The sequence below is a fragment of the Myodes glareolus genome, chromosome 21, assembly GCF_982192425.1.
Source record: "Myodes glareolus chromosome 21, mMyoGla1.1, whole genome shotgun sequence".
Lineage (NCBI taxonomy): Eukaryota > Metazoa > Chordata > Mammalia > Rodentia > Cricetidae > Myodes > Myodes glareolus.
Genome location: NC_142046.1, coordinates 41,845,844 through 41,868,669, shown reverse-complemented (window position 1 = coordinate 41,868,669; position 22,826 = coordinate 41,845,844). Strand labels below are relative to the sequence as shown.

Genomic DNA, 22,826 nt, shown 5'->3' with positions numbered 1-22,826 from the left:
TGATTGGAAGGAGTCTTTATAATAATAAAGGCCTGGTAGACATGTATTAAGTATTGGATAGTTAATAAAGTACTGATGATATCCAAGAACAACCTTGGCTTCTTTCTTAAACTCTAGTTTGTGTGTCAGTACAATAGTTATGGTTCTTGAAGGATTAATTACTGGGAGGTTTTTCTTTGAGGCTCATGTGACCCCTTCAGTTGGAAGATGCTGCCTTCAACTAAGTCACTCCCTTTGTCTCAGTCCATTCCCTTCTGTTCCCATGCTTACTCCTTTTACACATAACCTTCCTAACTGTTGGACTTGTGTTGACACTAGGCTGGGCTGTGTACTCATTAGGTGATGTCCATGAGGTTGTGTTGAACATTAAATGATTATCACAAAAGCATTTTTGATTAAGAAGCAGTGGAAAATCATGGTGAGGATAATTTCTGTCTTCAGTTTTGATAATTATGTATGTTCTTTCTGTTGTCACATACCTCTAATCTTCTAAGTTCTTTTATGTTTCCTAAAATTATGGGGTTTTCTTTGTTTTGTTTTTTGTTTTGGGGGGTGTAGTCCTGGCTGTCCTGGAACTTGCTCTGCAGACTGGGCTCAGACTCACAGAGATCCACCTGCTTCTGTATCCCAAAAGACGAAAGACGTGCACAGCCACCACCCAACTAAAGTTATAATTAACCAGAACTCCCTTAATTAAAACTTAGTAGACTATCATTCCTTTCTCATCCTGAGAGAAGTATTAAAAATTACAGTTTGTATGTTATTTGGATCACAGTTGTAGGGTACTTGCTTTGTTTTCGCCAGGCCTTAGGACAATCTCACACCACATGACAAGTGGAGAGGCTAGGCTATATTTGGTTGATTTGATTGATGCATTACTACTTTGTTACCGTATTCCAGTTATCTATTGCTGGAATGTAATTCTTGCTTTAGTAAATTCTCAAAACATTTGTCCTGCTTATGAAAAGATCACTTTACGTCAATATTTAAGTACCCAGCTGCGAGTCAGGATTTGAGGATTTGGAGGCTTGTTATCTTTTTATCCCAGTTAGAATTCATGTTCCTTTTAGCACAAACAGTCTGTGTAAAAGCCAAAATAACTCTTGTCCCCTGACTTTGGGGAAACTGTGGAAGCCCTTGCTCCCGCGCCGCTGTTCACTAGGTGCAGGTCTCTTTTCTGACGTGTATGAACAAGTGGTGGTGACTTTTGGAAAAATGCTTCTTTTTGAACGGGAATGTCAGAAAAGATGCCCAGAGGAAATATCAAAAATAAATTGAAGGGCTAGGGATGTAAATGATTGAATGCTCATGTGTCATGCACCAGACCCTCCCTTTAAGCAATACCCTTAACAAGTGCTCTGAGCGCTCAGCTCAGTGTTAAAATTCCTCCTTTACTACTTCTGTACTTTATATGTAACTATGAATGTGTGTGTGATGCATTCACGCAGGATTTGATGATGAAATTCGAGTGAAACTCTGAAGCAGATAAATAATCCTGTATTTTATTGTTTAGGATGAAGGTGACCAAACAGCAAGTGTTGAGGAGCTGGAAAAACAGATTGAAAAACTGAGCAAAGTAAGCACGCTCGGATGTGTGTTCACGTCTGCGTACAGTGTTCTAAAATCCGGGATTGGTTTTTCTGAGTGCTAAGCAACAGTAAGCTTTCCATAAGTAATTAACAGAAGGATTCCAGAGACATCTCACAGATAAACTTGACCGACTGAGTGCTGGGCTTAGAAGCCTCTGAAAGCATTATGCTTAGCCAAATCTGTGAAAAAAGAGTTCTACACTCCTCAGTTGTACCTTTAAATTAATGTATCAGTAAAATGTATTCTCTTGGAGCTAATTACTCCAAAAATTTCTGAGTTTCATAGTAATTTTAATATTTCTCTTTCATTTTACACTTGGCGCATTTGTTTTTTATTATACTTAAATTAGACTTATAAACTGTTTATACTTCAGTATTTATCATTAAAATTTATGATCTACTTTCAGTAGTGTAATAAAATTTAAGATAAGTCTTTTTTTAAGAAAAATTAAGAGTTTTTTTGTTTTTAGATTATACTATAATTATATTTCTTCCTTTCCTTTCCTCCCTCCAAGCTCCCCCTTAGACCCCTCCCTGCTCTCCTTCACATTCATGGCAGAAAAATTAGTTGGTTTTGTTTTTTGTTTGTTTGTTTGGGTGGTGTTTTGGGTTTTTTTTTTCCAGAACTGAGGCCTGAACCCAGGGCCTTGCACTTGCTAGGCAGGCATTCTTCTATTGAGCTAAATCCCAACCCCAACCTTAGTTGTTAAGTACCGTAAGATACCTGTATATTGTTGTATCAGTGTCAAAATGTAAGCATGTGTTGAAAAGGCATAGAATGTGTCTAAAAAGCTTGGTTAATTATATGGAGAAGTATTGGCCAATTACCGAAATCATCCGATTCGTTCTGGCTTAGTAACATATTTGATGACGTGTACCGTCATGTTTTTATGTACTGGACAGTATGACGATGCAGTAAACATAAGAGTACCTTTGCTGACTTTTAGTGCATGCAGTGTCTCTGATGTAATTATATGGATGACTTTTTAACAGCAACAGAGCCAGTACAGGCGAAAGCTCTTTGATGCTTCCCACTCGTTACGCTCGATGATGTTCGGTCAGGACCGTTACCGACGCAGATACTGGATTCTTCCTCAGTGTGGAGGGATTTTTGTAGAAGGCATGGAGAGTGGTGAAGGTAAGAACTGCCAGGCTCCTAAATGGGATATTTTCTCCCTGCCCCCACCTCAAACAGAGATCCACCTGCCTCTGTCTCCTGCGTGCTGAGATTAAAGGCCTGTGCCAACACTGCCCTCTAGGATATTGTATTTTTTAAAAGCTTGCTGCTACTGCCCTGTCTTGTGTCCTTTCATAATCAAGTGTGCTTTGTTACTGGGCATAGTGAATGCTCAGTTCTCATTCCATTGAAGCCTCTTACACTCAGGCTTCATGCCCTTGGCTCTTCTTCTGCTGCCAATGTTGTGTGACTCTGCTGTACCGTGTGCAGTGGTCCTCACTGTCAACCTGTGACTCTGCTGTACCGTGTGCAGTGGTCCTCACTGTCACCCTGTGACTCTGCTACAGGGTGTCTTTTTCCCACTGTCAGACTTTGAGACCTGGCCTATGCTGTCCCCTTCACAGTAAGCACTGTCCTGACAGAACCGCAGAAGATTCACTCTGAGATCCTTCCCTAAATCTTCATTTCAGTTTAGAATCTTGTTCATGTTTGAAATTTATGAGCTCCTAAACCCTTTTAACTTCTTTTCTTGTCACCACTGATTTTTAATATTTCATCTTTAAATATCCCATTCCAAATTGTTCGATAGTTAATCTTCTGTGTTTTGTAAACTGAATGATAGAGCTAACCTGTGCTCAATGAACCGGATGATAGAGTCAACCTTCTGTGTTAAATAAGGCTTGTTGAGCTCAGCTTTTCAGAACTCCATTGCTGAGTGTTACTAGATGTCAGAATCTGACTGGATGGGAGGATTGTGTCAGCACTTTTGAGTCCCAGGGTGTGGCTCTCGACCTTTGGTGTGTGCACAACTTCTTTCAACACGTATCTTCTTAATGTATAGATTCTATAGGAGGTACAAATTTCTATGAAGAACAATCTATAGCCAGGCCCTAGACTCATTTCTGTAATTCCGTCACATGAGAGGCAAAGGGTTTGAGAGCACAGCACCTTAGGACCTTTTCAGGAAGGAGGGAGGTTGATTTTCCTACAGAAGAATTGACTACTGCAGTGTGGAGAGGGAGACTTGGTTAATCACATAGAAGGTAGAAGGTAACAAAACATTTGTTTTAGTAATAGAACAACCATTCTTTTTTTTTTTTCTTTTCTTTTCTCACCCTTCCCCCAAGACAGTGTTTCTCTTTGTAACAGCTCTGACTGTCCTAGATCTCACTTTGTAAACCAGGCTGGCCTCAAACTCGCCGAGATCTGCCTGCCTCTGCCTCCCAAGTGCTGGGATTAAAGGTGTGACGCCACCACTGCCCCGCTTTGAAGAAACACCATTCTTAAACAAAACCTTTATGTGAACTCTTAGCATCTTAAAAACAGAAAGAGGGAGAGAGAGAACAAAAATAGACTTGTGATCAGTGTCCTTGGACGAATGTGTTTTTCCAGACACATTTTCTCTCCAGCCTCAATGTGCCTCAAGGGCGACCCCTGTGATTCTAGACCCTGCGATCTCCAGAGCAAAGACTCAGGCAATTAGTCCCTAGTGCTGCTCAGGAGAATTAGCATGATATGTAGTATTAATCCTAATTAGAAGCTAATTCAAGAGAAGGGAGTGAGAGCTTTCAGACGTTAATAGAAATGCTAGATATGCTAAATATAATGCTAGATATGATAGACTCAGCGTATTGTGTATGTGGTCAAAATGAGGTTGATTGCAGTGTTTTGCCATGGGAAGCTCTCACAGTAGAGGTCCAGGGATGGGCCTGTGCATGCCATACTAGGACTGCATCCCCGACTATACCCAGATCTAGCTGCATCCTTTATCTTACAGCAGCCCCTTTGGTAAGGAGAGCTTGTTGACTGGAATTCCATTACCACATAAGGGAGAAGATTAAAAATAGACTGCCATGTTCAGTGGCGAGCTCTGATATAGAATGATGTTCCAAGAGGAGTGGGGGACACCTAGTGCACACAGGGTGACCAGAGAGCACTCATGGGAAAAGGGTATTTAAGCTGCGACTTGAGAGCCAGGAACTGTTGAGCAGAACACTGTCCTGCATGAGAACAGCAAGCACAGAGGCCCTGGAGAAAAGCCCTCACGTATCTGAGAAGTCGATGAGTCGGGGCAGGGGGGAGGATAGGAACAGCAATATTTTCCAGGGCCAATGGTACAGGGGTTATAGGGGTTTTGTCAGATGTTGTAGAGTGCTGAGGCCTTAGTAAGGAATTGGGATTTTTATCCCATTTTGCAGAAGAGTGTACAGGATTCTACTTATGCAGTGTTCCAAACCATAAGTTACATACACAACATGAAACAAGAACAAAGGGTGTGAACAGGTAGAGCTTCAAAGAAACTATTTAAGTGGGAAATAAATAACTTGAAAATGGTGAATGCCACAAGCTAGGTAGGGTGTGTGTGTGTGTGTGTGTGTGTGTGTGTGTAACTTCTTGGAGGTAGTTACACCCATATAGATCTGATTAAGCATGATTAGTCTTGAGCAGCATTGAAGATAGAGGAATAGGCAGGATGGGCTTACTCTGTACCCTTCATGCCTGTTGATTGTGTTAGCCCAAAAGTCAGCTGGTTTTCAGACAGAATAAAGTAGCAGATTTATCATTTTAATAAAATTCATCTTTGAATCCTTTGGCATTAGTAGGAGAAATGGTGACCCACAAAAGGATATTTAGTACACTAATGATCAGACGTGATCCAGTTTAGTGTTTTGCCTCTTGGGCATTGGCAAAGACAAAAAATAAATATTGATGATAGTGTCTAATTTTGAGGATCTAGGAAACAGCCAGCCTTATGTGCTTCTGGGGTGAGTGTGTTTGATCCTGAGTTTGACCCAAACTTTTCTAGAGGACAGTTTGACAGTATACTTCAAGAACTCTTAAAAAGTATATATGTTAAGTTGATTATTTTAAGGAATTTGCCCAAGGAAATAGATTTTTAAAAATGCACAAATGAAAGTACCATTTATTGTTATATAAAAAATTAAAATACGTATCATTTATTGTTAATAGTAGATAATTTTACTCTACTGCTGTCTTTGAGCAGAGTAGTCATGATATCATCCATTCAGTATCACATAGATACTAAATGTATCTATATGATGTAGTTATATATTTATTGATGTTTCCTACATAGTCACAATTTCCTGAAACAGGTAGGCTAGCCTAGTTTCCCCTTTTCAGATTGCATAGGCTGAGAGGTGCATGGAGACCTCCTTGCAGTGTTATACAGATCTACCAGTTCTTACTGTGTAGGTTTTGTTTTTAATAACTGTACATTCATGAATGTTGTTGGAGAGAGAAAGAGAGAGAGAGAGAGAGAGAGAGAGAGAGAGAGAGAGAGAGAGAGAGAATGGGGGGTACGCTTGTGTGATGTGTTTATGTGTGTCTGTGCCATGCATGGAGAGACCAGAGGAGAACATAGGATGTCTTTCCTTACCACTCTTTATTGCCTTGAGACAGGGCCCCTGGCTGCAGAAGAAAGTCCCTGTTTCCGCTGGCCTGACTGGCCTGCAGATTCCTCTCCAACACTTGAGTTCCAATCACGCATGGCCACATATGCCTGCTGCTTTATGTGCGTTCTGGAGATTCAAACTCGGATCCTCGTGCTTGCCCAGCCAGCATTCTTACCCACTGAGTCCTCCACAGCCGTACATTTAATTTTTTATGCTAATGACTGAAAAATCCATAAGAACAGAAAATGAGTTCTATAAGATGTGGAAGTTTGATGTATTTTTATATAATTTGGTGAATAATAAAACTTAGCTATAGTAATGGTTTGATGTGTAGTAGTAATAACTTACTTTAATGGCATCTTTTGGTTGTATAGGCCTAGAAGAAATTGCAAAAGAAAAAGAAAAGCTTAAAAAGGCAGAAAGTCTTGAGATGAAAGAAGAAGTATCTGAGACTCCTGCAGAATCTTTGAACTGTTCCCTTCCCGATCACTGTGAGCAGAAGGACGACCTTAAAGAGAAAGATAACACAAACCTCTTTCTTCAGAAACCTGGCTCTTTCTCCAAGTTAAGCAAGCTTTTGGAAGTAGCTAAAATGCCTCCTGACTCAGATATTATGACCCCCTCAAAAGCGACCATTAGTACGAACGGGTGTACATTGTCTCATCAGAATGGGGGGAAGCATTCCCTGGGGAGCCTTCCCTCGGCAGCAGTGCAGAGCGCCATGGAAAAGACAGACACCGGTCTGTTCGGCACTGCCTCAGGTAGCTGTGCGAAATTGTACAGCCCCCTCCCCAACGACCAGCTGCTAAAAACACTGACTGAGAAGAACAGACAGTGGTTTAGCCTTCTGCCAAGAACGCCTTGTGACGACACGTCCTTGACCCATGCTGACACGCCAGCTGCTTCAGCAACTCCTCAGTCTCAGCCACCATCAAAGTCGCCATCACCTGCTCCAGCTTCGCTTCTCGGGCCGTCTTCTCAGAGCCCTGCTGGACTGAACCCATTTGCTTTACCGCCTCTTCAGGTTAGTGCTGCTAACAAAACACGTTATGGCCATACTGTGACCTTTGGTGATCTTCAAGAAGATCTTCACTTCTGAGTTAAAATATCCTGAGACAGTCTGGAAAACCAAAGCAATCAGAATGTCTGTCACCGGCTTCATTAGCTCTCCTGCTATCTAACCTTATTAAGTTGGCTCACTCTTCAGTCTGCTGGAGTTGCAGTATAGCTAACATGTAATTACTCTTGGGGACAAATAACATGAAAATTAATATTGTTGCTAATGTATGTAATTTTTCTCTGATAAGTGGATATTGTTTTTGAAAGATAGAATTTGAAAAAAACAATTTAAGTTTCCGAACATTCCTCCAACTCCGTAGATTAATGAGTACTTTGTTTCTGTTTTGCGAATGTTGTTATTACATTAAGTATATGGAGATCAGATGACAGCTTGCAGGAGACAGTGCTTTCCTTCCATCATGTTAGTGCCAGGGATTGAACTCAGGAACCCAATCTAACTTTAAGATGGTTTGTTTTACAGGCGAAAAGTGGCATGTCTATGATGGGCCTTCAGTTCTGTGGGTGGCCTGCTGGTGCCCTCACTTCCACTGTCCCGTTTACATCACCTTTGCCTGGTCTGGGGTCAGGCTTGGGACTGCCAGAAGGAAATGGTAGTTCATTCTTGACTTCCAGTGTTGCTTCAAGTAAAAGCGAGTCTCCAGTCCCTCTACCGGAAAAGGCCACCACAGCTCAGCCAGCAGCTGTTGAAGTAGCAAAGCCAGTAGATTTCCCTAGTCCAAAACCTATCCCAGAAGGTAGGTGAAAGCCGTGGCTTGCAGCCCCTCACTGTGTCTTGATTCTCACGCTGATAGTTTATTTCTGTTGTGCAAATGTGTCTCTGGTGAATTTCCTTGTGGCTAACAAATCTTGAGATTTGCTCTGCCATTATTTCCTACTCAAAATAATGTAAACTATGGGCATAATTTGTCTTGACATAGAAATGCAGTTTGGTTGGTGGAGAATTATTGACCCAGAGGACTTGAAAACATTGCTCAAAGCGTTGCATCTCAGAGGAATAAGGGAAAAGGCTCTACAGAAGCAAATACAGAAGCACTTGGATTACATTACTCAAGCCTGTATCAAGAACAAGGATGGTAGGTGCCCAAGAGATTTCTGCTCTTATTTTATTATGAAAATTCATGTTTTTTTTAAAAAAACCTCAGATTTTTATTTACTTTTTTGTTTTGTTTTGTTTTATGGGCACATTTATCTGTATGAGGGTGTCAGATCCCCTGGATGTCAAGATCCCTAAGTACAGTAGTAAGCTGTCATGGGTGCTGGGAATTGAATCCTGGGTCCTCTGGAAGAGAAGCCAGTGCTCTTAACCAATGACCTATTTCCCTAGCTCCAAAAGTTCATCATTTTATCCTAAAACCTTTTACTATATGTTAATTCTTTATTACTTTTATTTATCTTCAAATTATTCTTACTATTTTTAATTATGTGTGTGTATCCATAGGCCAGAGGTATTGGATCCCCTGGAACTTCAGTTATAGGTTGTTGTAAGCCATGTTATGTGCACTGGGAATCAAACTTGCGTCCTCTGGATGAACAGTACATGCTCTTAGCCACTGAGCCATCTCTCCACAGACTTTTTATTATTTTAAATTTTGCTTAACAGTAGCCAATTGCTCTTCTCAAATTGTGTTTCTTTCTATCATTTTTAGTACCTGTACACATACTGTTTTGTGTATCTCAGTTAGTTTCTTCAGCAACAAAACTGTCCGCATGTGCTTGTACATTTGTCTATGTTAAGTTTATGGATGTAGTGTGTGTAGCATTTTACTCATTTAGGGGAGGAAATCATCATGGGAGGGCAGTTAGAAATCAAGTAGACTTCAAAACTACTTTCTTCTCAAATGTAGTTGCTATTATTGAATTAAATGAAAATGAAGAAAATCAGGTAACTCGAGATATTGTGGAAAACTGGTCCGTAGAAGAGCAAGCGATGGAACTGGACCTGAACATCCTCCAGCAAGTAGAGGACCTGGAAAGGAGGGTGGCGTCAGCGAGTTTGCAAGTGAAGGTAAAGCCGGCTAGGCATGGACTCTGTCTTTAGGGTGATGGAAGGTAATTGTTATTGTATAGCTTGTATAATGTAGTTATTGTTTTCACATGATTTCATTTAATTCTCAACAGTCCTGAGTTAGCCTCTCCTGTCGTACAGGTAAGGAAACGGGTTCAGTATAAATAACCTGCCAGTCGTCAGGTGGCAGAGTGTGTGCAAGCCAAGCCTATTTGACTGTGTGGCACATGTGTTTTTTTACATTTTATATTCACAGAAATCTTTTTTTTTACCATGATAAGTACAGTTTTCTCATAAATGTCAGCAGAGTCTTACTGCAGTGTTCATGGAAGATCAAGGACTTCTTTATGTTTAACTATTGTGTGTCAGACTTTTTCTATGTATAGTCTAAACTGGGAGGACAATACAGACATTAGGATCCATGTTCTATCAGTAAGCAGACACACCATATGTGAAGCACATGTCTTTATCTGATGCGTGTGATGTCACAGGCAACGGTCAGAGCTGATTTCTGCTGGAGAGACAGAAGGAAGGCCTTACACAAGATGCTTACTTAGGCTTGGGAAGAGGACAGTAGTATGGTTGTGCTGATAAGTAGATAGATATCCATGTGCTGACTAAGCAGAGAAACCTGCAGAGGTTTAGAAAACTGGGGTCTCTCATGTCGATTCACTTGATATTTATGTTTTATTCAGAGGAAAGTGTATTACATAATTGTATCCTGCTCAATAATTTAAATTTTGCTTCATAATTAGTTTTGAAGGTCTCCAAAAACCCATCATTTTCTAGAGCTAATATAATATCCCTTTTTGCCACAAACATTATTTGCTAACATTAGAAAACAAAATTTATTACTTCCTAAAACTATTGTGCTATGAAACTGTGTGTCTTCTCCCCTAGCCTGTGAACTATCCGCACGCCTCATTTATCTGGCATCGTCAACAAAGGAACTCCTCCACACGAGTTAATTTTCTGGAGAAATGAAAATTATTCCATTTAGTGCTATGATTTTTTTAAAAAGATGTTTGTTGGATTTCTTGGTTTATACATTTCACTGCCTCCTTAAATTGAGAATAATGAGTGTAATTTACATTGTCTTGGTGGCACACTATCTTTAACATGAAGACCAATGATCGGGCTGTAGGCCCATAGGAAACGTGGAAGGGTTTACTGGATAGTTGGCATGCTTTCTCACGCGCTCTGATTTTGCCCTCTCTCATGGTCACTTGTTAGCTACTTGGTGTTGGTTTACGCGGTTTTAATTTTCCTTCAGCGTATTCCATCAAATTTGCCAGTGCTAACTGACCTCCAGTGGGGAAAACTTGTCTAGTGTCTATAGATTGGATTGTGGCCTGAAACCGTCACACTCGGATGCCTTGATCCCACCACATTGCTGCCTTCCGTGCCCTTGCTAATGTTCTCAGCAGCTGAAATAAGTGGAATTTGCTTTTGAGTGGAGTGTCTTGGCATCTTGTTATTAAACTACTTGTGAATTGTGCTGTTGTATTATTCTGAGAACTGAATAACTTTATTTAGTCTTGAATTGTCTTTAAGTGATGAGAAAGTACTAAAATAATTGTCTTACTATCTATAGAAGACTTAATGATATTTTTTCTTAAAAAGAAAATACTTTTAGCCTAAGAAGCTTGCCATAATGGAAGCACATTAAACTTGTGCTGTTGATCTGTGAGTTATATTTATTTGCATTTTGTTTTTTGAGGTAGGGTTTCTCTATGTAGCCTTGAAGCCTGTTCTGGAACTCACTCTGTAGACCAGAAAGACCTCAAACTCACAGACATCCACCTGCCTCTGCCTCCCGAGTGCTGAGATTAAGGGTGTGCACGAAGCCTATCCTGAAACTCACTCTGTAGACCAGGAAGACCTCAAACTCACAGACATCCACCTGCCTCTGCCTCCCGAGTGCTGAGATTAAAGGTGTGCACCACCACCATCTGGCTTGTATTTTTAATCTTTTGTGAGCTGACTAACCCCTTCAGCAATGAGCCCTATGAAATGGCTTGTAAGTTCCTGTTGTTTTCTGAAAAGCATGGGGGTCTACAGGCTCTTTCAAATACTGAATCTGTAATTGTATATGATATGAAGATGACCCCAGGTTTCCATTTGATTTTACTGTCCTTAACCTGACCTTAAGTGTCCGTTGGCACTCTCTGAACTGGGGGCATCTTTAACACGCACACCATCCCGTGACTTTACTCAATATGAGCCATCACTGAAATGTCAAAGTTAAAGTTTACATTTATCTTTGTTATTATTATTAGCTTTATTTGAGTGTGCTTTTCAGAAGACAGAGCTACCTTTATCATAGTCTGTTACCCAAAACATTAAGTTTCCTTCCTAGTTTTAAATATTACAGATTTATAGCAACCAGCTTCATTATTCATGCATATTGTATTAACAGAGCAAATCCAATGAAGAGCCTTTGGACACTGGCACTTCTGAACAGAGCACAGCCATCTGGCTTTTGATTTCCTAATTCTAGTTTACTTTGCAGAAATTGAAGTATTATGTTTACAAAATAGCTGTTGTTCAGCTATTTTGCTTCCCTTTTAGAATGTGGGAAGGTTTCTTTGATATACGTTATCCCTGGGCCTGTATGTGAATCCCAAGTATCTGTGCCTTCCCCAGGTCCCCATGCTTGCCAGGAGCCCCCAGACTCACGAGCCACCTCCTGTGTCAGGTTCCCTGGGCTTCCTTTCCAGATACAAATACTCCATTGAGATAAAGGAGGAGATTTGGTCTCAATACAGAGAATAAAATAGTAATTTCTTAATTTAATTTGCAGAGAATTCCTTCTGGGTTTTTTTATTTGATATACTTTTACTCCGTAGCTGTTTTTTTTTTTTAAATCAGACAATAGACACTACAGAATTGGACAAAATGTGCATCTAATTCCCAAAAAGCTTGCCTTATAACAGGAAGGTAAGATGTGGCACTTGGGTGCAGAATCTAGTAACTAGCCATAAAGAAATGCAGTTTTAGTGTGTGAATTTTAAAGAGTGGACCGGTTTCTGCCGGGTATCGGGGAGAGATCAGTCCATACTGTGTAGAGTGGAGACATGCTCTGTTGTAGGAAAATGAGTGGGATTGGACAGACAGGAACCAAGCAAATAGAAACCAAGAAGTAGGAGAATGAATAGAGGACCAGGTACCGAAAACTTACCATGTTAGAGAGGAGCACGTCATGAAGTCTGAATGTAATGTTGATGTGTGAGTGGAAGGTGAGAATGAGAGAAGATGGAAGCTCTTGAAGGTCGGTGATTGAGGGCGTGTTAAAAGCTGGGCAATCTTTGGTTTGGGGACAAAGGATTATGTGAACAAACATTGTCATGAAATGTGTTCATTTATTCAATCAATATGTATATATTGAGTGCCTCTTATTTTACCTTCACTATACTGATAAGAAATGAGCAAAGGCCAGCACGGCCCCCACCCTCATGATACTGAGGGAAAGGATGGCGATCAAATCATTGTGCTGTTGTAGAGGTACAGTACAGCATGGCAAGGCTATGGAACATTTTCTGATCCTAGGAAAGCCTACAGCAGGAGGACTTAACCCCTGAAGGAGTTCAGGAAAGGACTCCCTTCAGGGCGTGCTTCATGGTGTGAGCCCTGCCAGGTGGATGGGCTACATTGTAGCTGAAGACAGGAAAGCATAATATGGGCAAGGGAAGTAGCTATGCCGAGCTTTACAGACAAACAGAAAGTAGTAGTGTGGGGCAACAGTGGAAGGTGAGGGCAGATTCAAGAGAAAAGTTCAAGGCCACCAAGACACTCCCTTTGGTACCCGTATTGCATTAATGAACATGGTAGTCTAAACCTTAGCGATCGTTTGCTGAAGTTTACTGCTTATGTAATCAATGTTATTTTTCACACACTTTCTTACCAACTGTTTCTCCTTTTTTGCTCTTGTTTTAACCTAGAATTAGGAATTGCAAGGTAAAACGTTTTAGTAAAGATCCTTGAGATCTGCTGGTGGTCGCTGCTGAATTTTACATAAAGGTAACTCACCGGTCTAACAGTTTCAGAAGAAACCATAATGACGTTATTCTCTTAATGTGTAGGGTTGGATGTGTCCAGAGCCTGCATCAGAAAGGGAGGACTTGGTATATTTTGAACATAAGTCATTTACTAAGTTGTACAAGGAGCATGATGGAGACCTTACTGGTGACGAAGAAAACAGTGCACATGCACTGGCCCGGAAGAGTGACAACCCCCTAGATATAGCTGTAACCAGGCTGGCTGATTTGGAGCGGAACATTGAGAGAAGGTATCTGAAGAGCCCCTTAAGTACCACCATTCAGATCAAACTGGATAATGTGGGCACAGTTACTGTCCCTGCTCCTGCACCATCCGTTAGTGGTGATGGTGACGGGTAGGTTATTGAGATTAACTTGACAAATTATTGTGCTTCTTTGCTAATTGGAGCCTATTTTCTATTGCCTGTTATCTATGTATCTTCTTGTTTGTCTGTGATCCTTGTGGATCATGCTATTTGCATGGTGCTTTGTAAAAACTTTTTTTTTTTGTTATGTGCATTGATAATCCTGCAAAGTGATCTTACATTTATCTGGTTGTGACTAAGCTTCAAGGCACGTAGCCACAGTCTGTGCACTACATCAAATTTAGTTGCTTAAACTTTATACTTATTGGCTGTACATGTTTTTGTCATTGCTTGGCTTTCAGTGTGATGATTGTTTCACATTCAGTGACTATAAATGTGGCCATGACCTACTCAATTTCTCTATATCTCAATGCAGAATTGAAGAGGATATTGCTCCAGGGCTCAGGGTCTGGAGAAGGGCGTTAGCAGAAGCTCGCAGTGCAGCACAGGTAGCCCTGTGCATCCAGCAGTTACAGAGATCAATAGCATGGGAAAAATCAATTATGAAAGTTGTAAGTGTTTTTATTTAAGAAATACTATGACTGATTTTCTGTCTTGTTTTTTCCCAACCTCCAGATCTTTTTTAAATTATATATTACCATATTGTTACAATAACATATACTGTACTTGGGAGTATGTCTAATTCTTAAATACTGTAGAATTTATTATTTTCTCTTACCTTGAACTTTTTGTAGCAACCTGCCAAATATTTGTCTTCTCTTGCTCAAATTTTGGTTTTGTTTCCCTTGAATACTTGCCTATAATCCTAACAGTTTGAACTGTATCAGCATAAGGTTGTTAATGGAAACATTTCCAAGGCTGTTCACCCTGTGCGCACTATATATACTAGCATTATCCGCTCCATTATCCTTAATTGTTTTACTTTTCTATCACTATCAGAGTATTAACTACAAAACAGAGAACTGTGACTTGCGGGTTTGCGTCAGATAAGGTTGGCGTGAAGACTAGAACTTTCTGTTTTTCTCCTGATAATTAAAGCTGACTTTTCATCTTTGAAAGCCCAGGTGGTGGTTGGATAACAAGCATTCATCAAATGCCACATATTTAAAATAACAACTATAGTTCACATACATTCAAAGAGACAATTGTTTTAAATCATGTACATAGTGTCCTCTTACCTATTAATGTAACGTGCATGGAAGTACCTGTTATATAGAGACCTTTATGAATTGCTTTAATATTTGTTTTTGAATGAAAGACCGACCAGCTTCAAAGTTCTAGTATTTGAGACTTGTTTTCATGAGTAGCTAAAGGTGAAAATTGCATCCCTTGTAATAATCATTCCTCCAAGAAAAGAAGAGCTCCTAGTAATTCTGTGTTCCTTTCCTCAGTTTCCCCTTGTGCTCCCACTGCTCACAGCCTTGTGTGCAGTGCACACAAATAAACTCTGTCTTCCTGTTTTCATTTCTTCCTAAAGATGTCTGGAATCAGAATCTGCAGCTTTTACAGTTTGTTCAGACTTAAGTCTTTTCAATTGCATGAATTTACTCTAAGCCTGAAAGTGCTGTGCAGGTTCCTTGAGAACATTTTCTTAAACATAAAAATGTTTAACGATACAAATATATTTCCCTAAATTTAATGAAAACTATTTAAGTAAGTTTAATAATCTCCTTAGGCAAATATATTTGTTGAAGACTAGATTACAGTGAATAAAAACACTGGAGTTTTACATTAAAGTGAACTTTATAGTTATTTTTTTCTTATTGTCCTCTGAAGTCATAATAATGGTCAATTTTGTTATAAACCTAAATGAAGAAACCTCCAAGCTGGCTGAAGAGTGGTGGCGCACTCCTTTAATCCCAGCCCTCGGGAGGCAGAGACGGGGTCTCTGTGCAACCTAGGCTGCCTGTCCTCCTGCCCGTGCTTTCCAGGAACTGAGATGAGCCAGGCCCCACCACACCTGGCCCCCACCACACCTGGCCCCACCACACCTGGCCCCACCACACCTGGCCCCACCACACCTGGCCCCACCACACCTGGCCCCCACCACACCTGGCCCCTTTTGCATCCTCAGTTCCTTTCGGGTTTGAAATTAGCCTTTCCCATGTTACTGATGTGCTTGTATCATCATTTAGCACCATGACAACAGTCTCTTTAGCATATTATTTATGGAATCTAGATCAGCCGTGGAGCGCTTGCCTGGCATGCACAGTGCTCTGGGTTCTTCTCTCAGGACTGCAAATAACGTTGGTGGTGATCACATGGTTTGCTATTGATAAAGAAGTATTTTGTAACCTTTGATTAGATAGATATCTGTGCCCATAATAATCCTCCTAATACATCCAAACAAAATGTTAAAGTGCGCAGTACTTTTTAAAAATACTGTCTTAGCCGGATGGTTGTGGCGCACACCTTTAATCCCAGCAGAGGCAGGTGGATCTCTGTGAGTTCAAGGCCAGCCTGGTGTACAGAGTGAATTCCAGGACAGCTAGGGCTGTCACACAGTGAAACTCTGTCTCAAAAAACTAAAAAAAGAAAGAAAAAGAAAATATATTTTTAGCCAGATAGCAGACTTTCCGGAACAGAGGAAACTGCCAGTTTGTTCAGGGGATTCTCTGCATAAGTATTTTTTTTGCTTTTGTAGCAAAGGAGTTAAAAGCAAATATCAACATACATGTTCTCATGTAATAATTATGAGCTATTACTGAGAGCTTTTCAAAAGTGCTAGAAAGTTGATATTTGTCACCTCTTCTCTGAAAATATAAGAAAATACTTATCTATAAACTGGACATGAGATATCAAGCAGATGTTAGTAGTATTTCTAGTGTTTTTCCAGTCAACAGAAAATTATGTTTTTGAATCTTATTTTTAATATTATTAAATAATACCTTGTCCTTGTTGTTTCTGAATAAGTGTTTTACAATAGAGTTCATAAAGGTGGAGTGTGAATTTGGTGAAATACCAATTATTTCCTCAGTGGTGTGGTATTCAGAAAGTCAATCTAATAGAAACTTATTAGATTATTGGGGGTTATTAAACTCTACTGCTTTCATGTTTACATACTTGACAATTTTAGTATTGCATATATCTGATGTATTTAATGGACAGTTTTTATATCTGCTCCTTTGACTAGTATGTATCTCCTATTTTGATTACATTTTTAAACTACCTTTGTATGTATATACATGTATGTATATATATATATATATAAAGTTATTTAAGATTATTTTAAAGTTTCCTAGGCTAGAATATAATGTATTGAAGTTAAATGAAGCAATTTTGAATTGTTGAACCATGTTTTCTTTAAGATTGCGAATACCTAACTTTAATGTAAATGAATTCCCATTTAAGTGTAGTCACTTTTGAAGTCCTGACTGCAGGGTGCCTTCTTCTGTGGCTGCACTGCCCTGAAGGCTGACGATGTGAGTGCGCTCTACTCTCACAGCCGCCCTGGGGGCTCTGCGCCTTTCTTTCTCTTTCCGAATCCTGTTATTCAAACTATGTCTACACAGGGGATACTTTCTCCCTTCATTCATGCTTGAAGTCATTAATAATGCTATACATTTTTCAGTAAAGAAGAAATATTTTTAGTTGTAGAAAATAAATCATGACTGTAAATTCTTTGTCGTTTTCTTCCTTGGAGATAATTTTTAAGATGCATTTTCTATATTTGTGGCTGAAATTTGACTTGGGTTGGTTTTCAGAGTTTCCTGTTTTAGACACATTTTTAAGTCAGTTATAAATCATGTATGAATAATATACAATTTAGGAATATTTTCTTATTAATATATAGTTAATAATTACACTAAGATAAGTTTCTAAATCTTGATATTAAAGACTATTCTCTTATTTCTTTCTCAGAATATCGTAAGGACAATAAGATAAGAAAAAGCTGAAACATTAAAAGTCCCATGTATTAAAGCTGTTCATTGCTCTGTGTGCTCTGATGTCATGTTGATGACTTCATACGTTGATGTGTACATGCTTCTGAAGTGTGTGAAGGCATTCAGCCTCTAGCTCTGTTCTATGCAGTGTATCTGAAATGTGCATTTACCCCAAAAGAATTGCTCACCCGTCATGTGGTCCATATCTGTGTAATGAGAGATACATAGATGTGTGTGGCTACTATATATTTGTTAGCAAGCGGAATGTTCATTATCAATACAAATAGGAATTATGGTTTGTTTAACATCTCAACAGCAAGTACCCATAGCAGAGGACTGATGTTAAGTGGTTTGTATGCTTTTGTAGTACTGCCAAATCTGTCGGAAGGGAGACAATGAGGAGCTGCTTCTACTCTGTGATGGCTGTGACAAAGGCTGCCATACCTACTGCCATAGGCCCAAGATTACAACTATTCCAGACGGGGATTGGTTTTGTCCAGCCTGCATCGCTAAGGTAAGAATGGTAGGAGACTAAGCTTTAAATTAACAGAGTTTTGTGATTTGTTTTGTTTAAAGATTTAAATCACCACAGTTTATAAAATTTATCTTTTAACAGTCCGTTAATTTTTAATGCATTCACAAAGTTTCACAGTATCAGCACTATTTAATTCTAGGACATCTTCATAATATCAGAAGCCAGTATGTCCGTGTTTGCCTACTTTTTCTTACTCAAAATCCTTTGACAGTTCATGTTCTAGCATAGTTCAGTACTTTTTTATAGTCATAATACTCTGTAGACTTAAGTAGACTTTTGCTTATTCAGTCATCAGTTGATAAACATTTATGTTGTTTCTACCTTCCAGATACTGTGAATGATTCTCTTATTGTGCATGGACCAGTTTTTATAAGAACTGTATTTGGTTCTCTTGAATATGTGACTTGAAGTATCCAAGTTGATTTTCTTTTTTTTTTTTTACTTTTTTGCTCTTTTGGGGGCCTGCCACCCAGTTCTCCAGTAAATACACACAGAGACAGAATTTCTCTGTGTCACTTTGGAGCCTGTCCTGAAACTAGCTCTTGTAGACCATGCTGGCCTCCAAGTTACAGAGTTCTGCCTGCCTCTGCCTCCCAAGTACTGGGATTAAAGTGCCACCACTGTCTGGCTACAAAGGCTTCTTGTTACTTATGAATGCCCGGCCTTAACTTGTCTTGTTTCTTGCCAGCTTTTCTTAACTTTAAATTATCTCATCTGTCTTTTCCCTCTTGGCTTTTACCTTTCTCTATTTCTGTATATCCTTTCTTTTCTTCTTATTCTGTGTCTGACTGCATGGCTGGGCGGCCGGCCCCTGGAGTCCTCCTCTCCTCCTTTTCTCGTTCTTTCTCTTTATTCTCTCTGCCTGACAGCCCTGCATATCCTCTCTCCTGCCTTGCTATTGGCTCTTCAGCTCTTTATTAGACCCACCAGGTGTTTTTGACAAAGTAACACGGCTTCTCAGGGTTAAACAAATGCAACATAAAGGAATGCAACACATCTCTGCGTCATTAAACAAAATGTTCCACAGCATAAACAAATGTAACACATCTTAAAATAATATTCCACACAGAAGAGAATGTTTAAGTCGAATGATAATGAACACCCGTATTTTAGTCATTTTCCAGTCACATTTAAAGTAGAAACCTGTGAAGCAAATTACGAGAGACTAGGTGAGGCGGTGGTGGTGCATGCCTTTAATCCCAGCACTTGGGAGGCAGAGGCAGGTGGATCACTGTGAGTTTGAGGCCAGCCTGGTCTACAAGAGCTAGTTCCAGGACAGGCTCCAAAGCTACAGAGAAACCCTGTCTTGAAAACCCAAAAAACAAAACAAAATGAACTGATTTTCCACCTGCTGCGTCTGGAGCTTATTTTCCTGTTTGTTCTGGCTTTTCATTCCCTCTTCAGCTTTCCTGTTAATAGCCTCCATGGTTTGGTTTACAGACATGCTTGTTCCTGGCTGTGCTTTGCTCTGAAAAAGAGCCCTGTGCACCTCACTTGGTTAGAGGGCAGGAACACTGCTGGATCTGCAGCTAGCTCCACGTTTCAGAATTTTTAAAATAGATTTTTCCCCATGCTTTATTGGGTGTCAGTCATAGGAGAAGTTCCCAGATCTCTGTAAAAGAATAGAATTACCAACCTTCTAAAGCATAGTTGTGCATCTTGTGGATCCTAGCAAACATGTATAATAAATATAATAAATAACATAGCACAAAGTCAGTAAACGGCTGTTTTCTTACACCCCGTCTGCTTATTTTTTAATTAAAGGCAAGTGGTCAGACTATAAAAATAAAAAAACTTCATGTCAAAGGAAAGAAGACAAATGAGTCCAGGAAAAGCAAGAAAGGGACGGTTGCTGGGGACACTGAAGATGAAGACTCTGCTTCCACAAGCAGCTCCTTGAGAAGAGGAAGCAAAGATCTCAAAAAGAGGAAAATGGAGGAGAGCCCTTCCGTCAGCTTATCAAAAGTAGAAAGTGCTCCTTCTGTTAAGAAACCCAAAAGAGACGACACCAAGGACCTGGCTCTTTGCAGGTATTTTTTTCCCCTTCAATTTTTAAATTTAGTTTGCAGATGCCAACTGCAGGTACTGATTTCAAACATTATTTTCTGTAGTGTGATCCTGAATGAAATGGAAACTCATGAGGATGCCTGGCCTTTTCTACTTCCGGTAAACTTGAAGCTTGTGCCTGGGTACAAGAAAGTCATCAAGAAGCCTATGGATTTTTCTACAATCAGAGAAAAACTAAACAATGGACAGTAAGTACATCATTTCTGTTCAGCACAGTAGTGAGTATTGAGAAGGAAGGATTAACACGGTGACGCATCATGGTGTCTGTAGAAGCTATAGAAGCTCATTCTTCTAGGGCATAGGAAATGTTTCCTCTCTTTACCAGTGCAGCACTTGTCAGTGGGGGTCACAGGGTGGCTGGAGGGTTTGTGGCGCTGTGGTACTGGTGCCTGTCCTGGAGACTCAGCCTTGCAGAGCACAGAGAATGTTTCATGCGTGGACTTGAACGTGTTCAGTGCAGTCATCCTGCTCTCCAGCTTTCCTTCTACTTCCTCTTTAACTCCACTTCCCGTGGTTGGTTTGCAGTCCTGAGAGGTGGCAGCGACCTGTAACGGTGTGTTTCCTTTCAGGTACGCCAGCTTTGAGACCTTTGCTCTAGATGTCAGGCTTGTGTTTGACAACTGTGAGACATTTAATGAAGATGACTCTGACATTGGCCGAGCTGGCCACAGGATGAGAAAGTACTTTGAAAAAAAGTGGACAGATACCTTCAAAGTGAGCTGAAGTTGTAATCTCCTTTTTCTCCTTTTCCTTTTCAACAAGGACAAACAAGACCAGCAATGTGAACTGACTGCATTTACACAGATGTGCAAGGCACATGCATACTAACTTTTTCCCTTGAAATGAGTATATATATAAATATATATATTTAAAAAAAAGGTGAGAAGAATGACACCATTTTTAGAGGCTTCACTCCTCCAGCCAAGACCATTGGTCACTGGTTTGTGTGATTTATCAGCTAACTTAGGTAGAACAGGGAAGCACACCCAAAGAATGTTCAAAGACAAGGGTGGTATAGTGCAATAGCAACTAAACTCTGTCCAGTCGCACTGAGTAGCCAACACAGAGCTCTAACGTGGGGAACGGCTCTCCTTTCCCTCTCAATAAATATCTATTTTTCATTTTTTTACTTTGTAGTTTATTTTTTAGTGAATGTATTTAATTTTATGAATTATTTATGATTAAACCACATCCAGAATCTTCGTTTTCTGTGAAAAGGAAGAACTAGAAAATTGCTTTAAATCTTGAAAATACAACAAGGAATGTTTTAAAATATAAAACAAAGCCAAGTTAAACTGTTTACACTGATGTGCTCTGAAAGCACCAAAAATAAACTTTACTGTAGAGTTCCAAGTACATTTATATTACACATATATATATATATGTTGCGCATCACTTGTGTAGGTAAAGTGTATTTCAAGCCAGTGGAAATTGATGTGTATATATTGTTCATTATTGTTTATATTGAGTCTTGTTTTAATATGTATTATGTGTATATATTGTTTGGAGACATTATTGTTTATGCCTTAGAAGGACTGTAGCATTTTATCTGAAGGTAATTACAGCTCTACAGCTTGTACAGTAATTATCCTCTACCAACACTGTGGCGTCTCCCGAATCTTGGTAGTGCCTGCCTTTGAAACAGGGTGTAGGGGATAGTAGTTTTCCATTTTTCTATTTTGTTATATAATTTTAAGCCACCAGGGCCTAAATTAAAGTATAATCATTTGTATCCATGTGGAATAAAACCGTGACAATTTCCTACACACACAGTATTTTTTCATAGAGACACTTCCTTCCCATCTGCCTTGCCTCAGAAATAAATTTAAAAGACATTTGTAACCACTGTGTTTTATCTACTGTGTGTTGTGGCCTGTTGGAGGCAAATAGATCAGAGGTTTTTTGTACCTATGTAAAAGTACTTGAAGTTTTATTTAAAATAAAATGTTGTGGAAAAGGTAGCATTCTTTTTTTTTTTTTTAAGGGGGTGTTATTTTTCACTGCTATGTGTGGCACGGATGAAATAAAAGAGTTTACAAGCAGGTAAACTCTTTTTTGTTGTTGTTTTTCTTAATGTACCTTAACATGCATTCGTTCAGAAGGCGGTGACTTTAAACTTGAGTTTTGCAGAGTCTTAGCAGTGTGTGTGGTGACTCGGAGCACAGTATGCGGAGCGCAAAGCCTGGGTTAAGGTCAGCTCTCTGAGCTTCACGGTGTGTAAATTTCACGTTTTCAATTTGAAAGCATTAGGATACTTCGCTCTGATATGAGAGGTGTCTGTTTATAGATGTATAATCCAGTGCTCATAAAGCGTGTAAATGAAGCCATGAGATTCATAGTTATGAGTTTTGGTGGGCCAAAGCTGGACATTGGAAAGCCGCTGGTGAACAAGATAGACAGGGTTGTGTTCAGATCCCCAGTCCCCACAGGAAAGCCAGGCCCAGTGCTTAACCCTAACTCAAGAGGGTGTCAGAGGGATCCCAGGGGCTCGCTGCACCGCCAGCAAGTGGCAAGGTTTGCTAAGAGACTCCAGAGAAAGATAGAAGACTTTGATAAGGAAAAGACTTCACATCAACCTAAGACACCATCCTCCGACCAGGTGGAATGAGCAGACACACCCACAAAGACACATGCATACTCTCCAGCACCACACACAAAGGTAATAAAAGGCTGGGTGTTGTGGTTTAATGTCAGCACTCAGGAGGTAGAAGCA

The 22,826-nt window shown here is 39.8% G+C and overlaps 1 protein-coding gene across 13 annotated transcripts in view; it reads left to right on the top strand.

The window, feature by feature from the left end:
• The window catches only part of Baz2b (bromodomain adjacent to zinc finger domain 2B), a 214,043-nt gene extending 191,969 nt beyond the window's left edge, over window positions 1-22,074 (top strand). For 10 of the 13 annotated variants that reach the window (XM_087899994.1, XM_048426208.3, XM_087899990.1 and 7 more), the window contains 12 exons: window positions 1,514-1,576; window positions 2,583-2,727; window positions 6,554-7,203; window positions 7,720-7,993; window positions 8,177-8,332; window positions 9,104-9,264; window positions 13,347-13,657; window positions 14,043-14,178; window positions 17,879-18,025; window positions 19,811-20,076; window positions 20,158-20,301; window positions 20,683-22,074. In XM_087899994.1, coding sequence (XP_087756120.1) covers window positions 1,514-1,576; window positions 2,583-2,727; window positions 6,554-7,203; window positions 7,720-7,993; window positions 8,177-8,332; window positions 9,104-9,264; window positions 13,347-13,657; window positions 14,043-14,178; window positions 17,879-18,025; window positions 19,811-20,076; window positions 20,158-20,301; window positions 20,683-20,836 — 2,607 coding nt within the window. In that variant the 3' untranslated portion in view covers window positions 20,837-22,074. The remainder of the gene's footprint in view (window positions 1-1,513; window positions 1,577-2,582; window positions 2,728-6,553; window positions 7,204-7,719; window positions 7,994-8,176; window positions 8,333-9,103; window positions 9,265-13,346; window positions 13,658-14,042; window positions 14,179-17,878; window positions 18,026-19,810; window positions 20,077-20,157; window positions 20,302-20,682) is intronic. The other 3 variants (XM_087899993.1, XM_087899992.1, XM_087899991.1) reach the window with 1 other exon arrangement.
• Window positions 22,075-22,826: the final 752 nt, after the last annotated feature.